Source organism: Leiobunum rupestre, chromosome 1 (assembly GCF_980474605.1).
Source record: "Leiobunum rupestre chromosome 1, qqLeiRupe1.1.hap1, whole genome shotgun sequence".
In the NCBI taxonomy this organism is placed as follows: Eukaryota; Metazoa; Arthropoda; class Arachnida; order Opiliones; family Sclerosomatidae; genus Leiobunum; species Leiobunum rupestre.
In genome coordinates this window covers 57,582,287-57,592,303 of record NC_143384.1, presented here as the reverse complement: position 1 = coordinate 57,592,303, position 10,017 = coordinate 57,582,287, and the positions used below count along the sequence as shown (strand labels likewise).

The 10,017-nt window shown below is 36.8% G+C and overlaps 1 protein-coding gene across 1 annotated transcript; it reads left to right on the top strand.

Moving 5' to 3' along the window:
• The first annotated feature begins 3,794 nt into the window (after window positions 1–3,794).
• Window positions 3,795–9,107, top strand: LOC149963361 (uncharacterized). The gene is made up of 2 exons (XM_090166455.1): window positions 3,795–7,107; window positions 9,061–9,107. The coding sequence occupies exons 1-2, from the start codon at window positions 3,795–3,797 to the stop codon at window positions 9,105–9,107; spliced, it is 3,360 nt and encodes a 1,119-aa protein (XP_090022581.1).
• Window positions 9,108–10,017: the final 910 nt, after the last annotated feature.

The window sequence follows — 10,017 nt, the reverse complement described above, 5'->3', positions numbered from 1 at the left end:
GTCACAAAAACCGGTAATAAAAGAACTAAGTTTAAAGGTCGAAAAATGCCTGCAGCAAAAACAATACACTTTGTCCTTTTGCACTGAATATTCAATCATAGGGTATTTTTTGTACCACGACTGGTTGAAACTGCGATTTTGATTACCAATAATGGTTTTGGGAAACACCATGTTTGGTTGTACTGGGAAACTATCTTTGTCGAAACTTAAATCGCATGGCATGGTAGCGACGGTGCTTAATGAGTTGATTTTCTTACTCGGTATATATTGTCCCTCGGCTCCTGGTTGGATAGCTCCTCACTTGGGTTTTGGTTTTTTTGCGCTGATAAATTAGATATTAAAAGTTCTTTTTGCTTTTCTGGCAGAGACTTTAGCTTTAAATCTGAAGAATAATTTTTTTCGTTGCCATCCGGTTCTCGAAATTTAAAAATTGCTTCCGTTTCTGGTACATCCCGGTTTTCTTCATTTGAACTAAGACCATTTACCCCTGGACTGTAATGAAGATAAGCGTTGTTGTTAGGCTAGTGTCGCCGCTACCCCAACGCCACCATTGTTATTTAGAGGCAACTCTCGTCCACAAGGGAATTCGGACTGAAAAAACGCGTTCACTTCGCGCTCCTTTCGTTCATAGCGTCGCCCTCCTCTCCCGACATTTAACTCGGTCGCCCCGCGAGTCGTGACCAATTTTTGCCCGTTATTTACGGCGTCAAGGCTTAAAACACATGGTAAAGTTTATTGAAATTCCACCTAAAACGTTTTGGGAACTTATTGAAGGTATGTTTAATTATGAATTTTCGAATTTTTTAAGGAAATGTTTTTTAATCATTTTTATCATGGTGTTAGATTAGAGCTCGGCGAAACAGATAAATTAACCGCTAAAGTTTTGATTGACCATAAAAATTACGGTTAACTGTTTATCCATGGATATTATCCACGGCTATATAGCAATTTAATAATTAACGATAATTTTCGTTTGTGGATAAAAATAAATAAAGTGATTATTTATTATCCAAACGCCGAGCTCTGTGTTAGATACTCGTCCACCCGCTAGAAATGAAGAGGAGCCCCGTCCCGAGTTCGAGAAAAACAGCGGAAGAGAGCGCGAATCGTGCGCCTCCTAAAGAAGGGGGATAAAAATAAGGGGGGTTGCTGCATGTTTGTGGATTACTTTCGCGGATTTTCTCCACTTGGTGGTGTTTTGTAGCGGACACTCTGAAATCGGAGTTATAACGTTGGCATTGTAGTCCAGGGGTAAATGGTCTTAGATTTGAACAATTATTTGAACTGCTTGAATAAAAATTACTTTTTTGTTTTGTTATTCCGGACTCCAACCCTGCATCCGTAAATTTATTCGGTTCCTCCTGTACTAATTGTCGAGCCGATTTTATTCGCTGACTAGTAAGGAAAGCTTCTATTGCACCTTCTTGTCCATCATTGGCTAGTTTAATTTTTTTTTCTCTTGAGACGCTTTTGCGCTCCCGACAAGTAAAGTTTGCCGGTCATATTGCAAATAATGAAGAAAGTCGGGCTCAGTCCGAGTCGCGCGTTTACGGATTAACCATATCGTCATGGATTTTTTTGTATTTTACAATGTACTCGAGATGCGTGACCTCTGACTGATGAGTTTCCTAGAATTGGGAATTAGCGCTCCATTCCCCCCTTCTCACTTCTAGGAAATCCATCATCAATGGCTTTACCTTCCACAATGCTACTGGCCCAGTTCTAGAACGGCTTGCTTTCGGGGGTGAGAGTAGACAATAAATCTACGATAAGATGGCCTTGCGAAATTGACCCCAGGCGGACTGTAACAAATAAATAGCTGGAAAACCCGACCCCATGTTCGTGTTCATATCAAGGCTATGAATAATATCGGTTCGTTATAGTCGAAATGAATATAAAAGTAAAACACTAGTGCTGGACAAATGGATGGGGCCCTCATGAAATTTACACGTAGGCTATAGCCTACTCAGCCTACCCCTTGGCGGCGCCACTGCCTATAAGCAGACAGTGCCTTTTCATTGTAGCGGATTATTATTATCCTCCTTGGTTCCGCTACAATCTCAGGAGATAGGTAACGTCATTCTCTCTGGTGACATTAAATTCTTGGCAGAACCACTCTTTGAGCTGTGATTGGCTGAGATCTGGCTATCGTCCGCCACGGCATTTGGTCCATTTGCCAGTTACACGGCAGCATTCTAGTTACCTATGAGTGTGCAATAACTGGTGGCTTTACCGGGGAGTCGGGGTCCGGCTCTTGTAACCCGTAAGGGCGGTGGCGCACTGGGAGATGTTAGATCCGTCCAAAGGGTCCTATCTCCGACCTCCGACTTCGGTCAGGTGTGGGCTGGATACTGGGCTTCGGCCCAGGCTAATGGAGAGGGGCCGGGCAAACTGGCCGCCTCGGCGGATTGAGTAGCCTGCTGTGGGGCTGCGGGCCTCCGTATGAGGGCACGGCGGACCCATCTCCCGGCCTTTTGGGCTCCCACCGGGATCTCCGGTGCCAGCTGTGCCGGGTTATGCGGGCTGCTGTGTGCCCGCCGTTCCCCTTTAGGAGCTCTCTCCAAAGGGCTTGGCTCCCTGACTTCGTAGGTGGGGTGTCGGCCGGAGTTGCTAGAGCATCCGTTCTCTATCCCACTGCTGTGTGCGAAGTGGCGGGCTGGTCGTCCCATTGTTGCACCTTCTGCTGGGTTGAGCGGCTTGCGTCGAGGGTGCGACCATCAGTAGTGGGGTTCTGCTACCCATGCTGGTTTTGTCACCTGTCCGGGCTTGTGGACGCTGGCGTAGGGCATTCTGATGATAGGCCTCCGGTGGTGTGGTTCTCTTTACCGGTACACCGGGCTATAAATTCTGACAACATGTTACGATCTCAAAATCGAAAAAAACCCAGTGAAATCCTACGGGAATTTACCGAGCTTAGCTGTAGATTGCATCGTCTGCAATTGACTCCCGCGAGAGTAGCGGAAACACTCTACGGCCTCACAGAAATAGAAATGATACTAGAAGCACGATTAGATTATGTTGAGATGTACGAGTTAGAAGGCTGCCATGAGAGTGGAATCACCAGTATTCTTTGTGGGCACACGCCATCTATTTAAAAATATTTAAAGTGTATTTTTTTAATAGATGCCGCACTCCTGCGTGGATTAGTAGCGATTCCACTCTCATGGCAGCCTTCTAGCTTGCCCGTTTTCCATGAGATTACCGGATAGCGCAATGGTTCTAGTCTCATTTCTATTTCTATGTATGGCCTCTCATTGGCTGAAGGTTCAAAACGAACTGGCGACAAGCTCGGCCGTAAGCGGCATCATTCTAGTTACCTATCAGATTTCTATGGTTCCTAGTTACGGTCCTTCTCATGCCGGATACAGCAGGTTATCGCTTTATAACAAATTTTATTATCAGCAAGCTCTCTGTTTTCGAATCTAGGGTACGAACTCTCTATCATCTTTTGTTTCAGCTACTCATGTAAATGACGCTTACGCGAAGGTTTGCGAATCTCCATGACAATGTAGACGATCGCGTCAACGTCATTTTCACGAGCTTCTGAATTAGGTCTAACGTAGAAAGTGCTATTGTAGCAAGTCTTTTCGAGTTTGTACGTGAAACATGTTTGCTGTGGTGTCTGAGGTTTCATGGCTAACACCAATTGTGTGGTAAGAAAAGATATTTAGACGCAGCTAACAGACGACAGTACTTTATTACGTTCTGTTGTTATCGAAATCTTGGAAACCAGGTTCCAAATTCCAGTTTTCATTTAGACTTTCTGAAAAGAAATTCAGAATATCTTGTATGAAATGGAAAATCAGTACAGGTTTATGCTTATTGGTTTTGGTGGAAGTAATCAGAGAGATTTCAAAACTGAGCTTGTTAATTATATTATACAACTCGGAGGATCATACGTCGAAAATGAAAAATACAATGATTCCTGTACACATTTCATTTGTATTCAACCATGGCCATGTGGCATTCAGAAGTTCTTGGGTGCATGTGCCACTGGGAAGTGGGTACTAACCCCTGAGTATGTTTTTGATTCACATAAAAATAAGAAGTGGCTACCAGAGAGAGACTATGAGTGGGGTGTCTCCAAAAAACCAACAATTTCCCGTATTCATCCTGATCTGCCAGAATGGGTTAGAACAGCACCAAAGAGGAATAGGATGAGGAAATTAGTGAGACACAAACAGAATGCTGGTTTGCCTTTTAAGAAATGGGTGGCTTCCGTACTTCATGAAGATAGGATTAAGCGACTAGCTTATGAAGAGATCTTGAAAAATGGGGGTGCTAAAATAAAAGTTCTTGGTTATAGTGATGACTGTTATGATCAACTTTTTCGTATAGCTACTCATATTTTCTCGGAAGATATACCAGAAAATGAGCATCACATAAATGCCATTCAAAGTATGGGCTCTAAATGCTTGAATATTGACTATATCAGAGACTTTATTCTGAAAAATGAGAAACCAAAAGAAGAGGAATACTTAATTGCAATTTATGACGTAGATATTCTGAAACTACCGGAAGGTGGAAGCTTTCGATCATTGAAGTACAACTTCAAAACTATGAAAATAAGATTGGAGCAGTGCAAAGTTGAAGTATTAAAATCTAAACTAAGAGAAAAAGCTTACGCTGTAAAACAATCCCCAAAGGATTTAAAAATGCCCAAAACGCCAACCCCCAAACAACCAAGAGGAAGCAAATATAAAAGAATTAAATCCAATGATTCAGTTGATAAAGAATCCACAATTTCAGACAATAGATTTCCAAGGGCTCAATCATCGAGTCAACATAGAATTTCCATTACTGAATCAAATGAATCTATGCCGAGTCCAACAATGTACACTAAATCTTCGCCGAGAGGACGGCGAAGCTCACCAGCTGCAGTTCAAATTCGGGAACCACCACAGACCTCTAAGGTCAAGGCCTTAACCACTACAAAAATTAATAAGCGTAGATTGAAATCGGAGTCCAAAGACACTCCACCAAGAAAATCCAGGAAAAAAACATTACCTAGTAAGGAAGTGCTTATTAGAAAAGTGCCTGCTGAGGAGGATATTTTATTGGCTCCGGTTGAAAATGAAAATAGTTTTAATGACAGTATTGAAACAAATGGGGCTAGTATGGAATTTGAAAGCGCAAGTGTTTCTGAGCTTTTAGAGCCAGAAATGTTCAATTTCATGGAAGGGGATAGTTCTTTAATTCTCTCACCTTCAATGTCTGATGACCTCAAACCAGAAGTTCCATTTGACAATGATGAACTGGATAAAACTATGGGGAAAGATGTGCTAGCTGAAGCGGAAATTGATGACTCTAAACCAGAGGCAGTGGAACCTCATTCTTCTAGTTCAGCCAGTTCAGAAGAGGCTTATAGTGGCCCAGAACAAGTGAACTTTGATACTGAAGCCATAGACCCAGTTTTGGAGTATATTAAGAGTACTTTTCTTCACACTTACTTGTGGGATACTGAGTATCGTAAAATTAACAAAATTGATACGTATTCTACAAAATGTGGCCCTGAGAATGAAATACCTTCTGGAATATCTGCTTTGTTTAATTCTCTAACTGCGCAGTATAAATTAGAACATGCCATGGATTTTTTCATTTCAGTTACCTCACACACTTGGTATCCGCATCCAAAAGTTCTAAATAAAATTATTCAGTTCATTATATTAAATCCAGATGACACTAATTCTACTTCTATAATTAGTAGCCTTTTTAATGCCATTAGTTTAAATCAACCAGCAATTACCCCATCTATCAGTGATGCGTATTTAAAAGCACTTTGCCCATGTTCAACTGAATTAGGTAAAATTCCTTGGAACACTTTTGCCGAAATTATAAGTGCTTGTATATTAAAACAACAAGTCAACTGCGAAACATTGTTAAATTTTTATATAACCATTTTTGAACAAGACTTTGAAGCCTTTTTAAAGCGTACCACAGACCCATCAAGCGATTTAAGCATGAAGAGAGTTACTTGTCCGATGTTGATTCAGCTATTTTGGGCAAATACAACAGTTGGTTCTATCTCTAAACCTCTTGAGGAACTTTTCCGATTTATATACCAATCTGCTATACAGGTGGACTCTGATGAAACCTACAACAACCTTATAACTTTACTTTCATTAGTTGCCGAATGTACTAGATTAGCAGAATCCAACTGCTTTACTTCTGGTTTTAGTGGTTGTAAAAGTAAAGAATTAGTAAGAAATGTTTTTGAAAAATGTAGGTTAAGTGATTTAGACAATGTTCAATTGTATAAATTAATTTGCTCATTGAAACCAACTTGGCTTCAATCTCATATAATATTAGAACTTCTCATGAAACTACCATTTATTACATTTCCTCAAACTCGCACTGTCGAACCACTTTCTTTGTTGAAGATTCTAGATTATTTGAGACCTATTGATAAAAAGAATCTGAGTCCTGCAGAATCACCAGGCCACTCTAAAAAAAAGAATCAAAAAGATCATTTTGAATCACCACTAAAAGCATCTGTTATTAATAGACGCAATCGCAAAGGGGAAACTCAAGTTCATGTAGCTTGCATCGAAAATCAACCAGAAAAACTTAATGTTCTTCTAGATGTTCCAGGGGTTGATGTTAACATCAGAGATTTTGCTGGCTGGACCCCGTTACACGAAGCCTGTAATGGTGGTTATGTTGAGTGTGTTTCACTTCTATTAAAGTACAATCCCAATAGTAAAAATGTTTCACAGAGATTAAAAAAGGATCCTGTTGATCTAATGGCCAAGAGCAATGATGGAACCACACCAATGCATGACGCCATTGCTAATGACCATATTGATGTAGTTAAATGTTTACTTGATAAAGGTGGGATGGGACTGTTAACTGTTAAGTCAAATAGCAGTGTCACTCCATTAGATCAAATTAAAAGCAAAAGGATGAATGAATTTATTTGGTCGTACACTGAGAAACGGTCTGATAAATTGTCTAAAGATGATAAGGAGAATGCAGTACCTGCAGAACAAGACACATCTCATGGAACTGAGCAGCCAAATATCAATGACATTTCATGGTACATGACTCTGCTAAGACTACTAATAAGATCGTATATAAAAATGACAAAACTAGAAGGGATTAAGAGAGGTTTGGAAAAAGTGTTGGAATATATTAAAAAGGATCCAACATTTGACAACATGAATGAATATTTAAAAGATTGTCTACTCTGCATGAAAAATAATGAAATTCCTGCTAAAGATTTATTAATTTATTCAAATGACCTCAGTTGTTACATGGGAATACGAAACGAAGTGTTGAAGTGTAAGTCGACAATTTTAAAATTTTCAACGGACAGAAATAAAGAAGAAACAGAAAATGAACTAGAGCTTTTGTTGATGTATCTTTAAAAACTACGCACACATTTGACAATTCTCTTCTCGTAATTTTACCACAATATTTATTTAATTCTTTAAAAATGTTTTAGCAACATTGTGAATTTGTACAATATTGAAAATTTCTTTTAATATTTGTAAGTGAATATATAAATTATATCAATAAATTTACATCACGAATATTGTTTTTAATTTAAGACAATTAGGAAATGAGACCAACTAGGCAATTAAAAAATTGTACTAACGAGGAGTGTACCCGAGGTGTTAAATACCGATTTTCATGAAACTCTGGGGGGTATGTAGACCTTGGGGTAACATGAATTTTTGCCAAGGTAAAAGTTATGCTATGCGTCCGTTTGGCTATGGCAACCGAAAATGTTTTTGACAACTTCAAATGAAAAAATCTACATTTTAAAAAGCACAGGGTACCTACTGTGAAATTTTTTTGAAAAATCAAATTTTCAAATCTCAACTAAAATGCTAAATTTGAACTATTTTGGGTGAAATGCATCAAATTTGGGTAAACTTCATCCAAATTTGGGTAAAATTGAGAAAATTTCAATGAATATTTACAAAATTATACTTAAATAGGCTGTTGTCAAATAATGTTTTTTTGAAATCCACAAAAATTGGGTAAATTGACCAAAATTGGGTAAAAGGACAAAATGTTTAAAATTGGATAAAATCGTGTTAAACCAATTAATATCGTCTAAAATGGGGTAAAATGATAAAATTGGGTAATTAATTGGGTAAATTAATTAATATTGGCTAAAATTGGGTAAAACAACCAAAAATTAATAAAATTAACTAAAATCGGCTAAAATTGGGTAAAATGATAAAATTTAGGTAAAATAATCAAAATTCGTCCAAATGACAAAAATTGGGTAAAATTGTGTTAAAACAACTAATATCAGCTACAATTGGGTAAAATAATAAAAATTTTGGGTAAAGACAAAATTTGGGTAAAACAGCCAAAAACGTGGCTAAAAATGATTAAAATTGAATCAAATGAATAGAATTTGGTTAAACAACCGGAATTTGGGTTAAATAAATGAAATTGACTAGAATCGTGTTGAATTAATTGTATTGACTAAAATAGACGAAATTTGATAAAAAGAACAGTATTTACTGAAAATAAATAAGTTTCGACTACAATCGTCTTAAATCAATTGAAATTGACTAAAATAAATCCGTCAAACTACCAAAAGTGATGAAGGACCAAAAGTATATAAACTGAAGAAAACCTACAAAACAAATTAATCGATTTTGATGTAATTTCGTAAACACTAATTAACAATGAAAACTACTATATCTTAACTATTTTTTCGTTAAAAACCACCCTTTCGTTCACATCCAAAATACCCCAATTTTGAAAAACATACTTCAACGTTTTCCATAATATTGTTCATTAATTACAACTTGCTAAAAATTGACTTGTGTTTTGTCGAAGCCCCTCTAGTGAGTCAAATGTCTGTATGTCTGTAACGCTGTTTCTCAGAAACTACCCCACCTATTGAAATTAAATTTAACTTACCTAAAGATCTAGGCGGCTTTGACAAGGCGTCATTTTCATGGATTTTGGCGGTAAAACGGGGATGAATACATTGTTTAAAAGAGCAAATTTTCTTACATCGATGATTGTTATTAGATCGATGAAATCATGAATAGAATAATTTAATTGTAATTACTTGAAAATGGCCGCTTTTAGTCTCTCAAAATGAAGATATTGTTAAAAAGTCAAACGACATTGAGTAAATAAGCTAATTATTTTAGTTTTTTATCAAGCATTATAATGGCATTTTCCGCCATTGAGATGGTAAATACTGCTCTTTTTATCCAATTTCGTTCATTTTAGTCAATAAAATTAATTCAACACAATTCTAGTAAATTTCATTTATTTAACCCAAATTCCATTCATTTTATACAATTTAAATAATTTTTAACCACGTTTTTGTCTTTTTACCCAAATTTTTATCATTTTACCCAATTTTGATAATTTTACCCAATTTTAGCCGATATTAGTTAGTTTTATTCAATTTTATTAATTTTTGGCTGTTTTACCCCATTTTAGATGATATTAGTTGGTTTAACACGATTTTATCAAACATTTTAGGTCCTTTTACCCAATTTTTGTCTTTTTACTAAATTTTGGTCAATTAATCCAATTTTTGTCGATTTAAAAAAAAACATTATTTGACAATAGCCTATTTAGGTATAATTTTTTCAAATAATCCTTTATTTTTCAAATTCATTGAAATTTTCTCAATTTTACTCAAATTTGGATGAAGTTTACCCAAACTAAATGAATTTCATCCCAATTAGTTAAATTTAGCATTTTTTTAAAATTTTTTGGAAATTTTTTCACAGTGAAACCGAGAAAATCTCATGCTTTCTAAAATGTAGATTTTTTCATTTTCGGTTGCCATAGCAAAACTGAAGCCCAGTGTAACTTTTACTTTGGTGAAAATTCATGTTACCCCAAGGTCTACATACCCCCTGACCTGATGTTAATGGCTACTTCTGTAAACAAACCCTATTGTATTATATTTTGATTAATAGTAAGTCCGAAAATAAAAAAGACATGACTCATCTTTGTTTCCACCCTGACAATCCTTTTAATCAAATTTGATCCTAATAATACTAATAATAAAAAAATTTGTTTAGG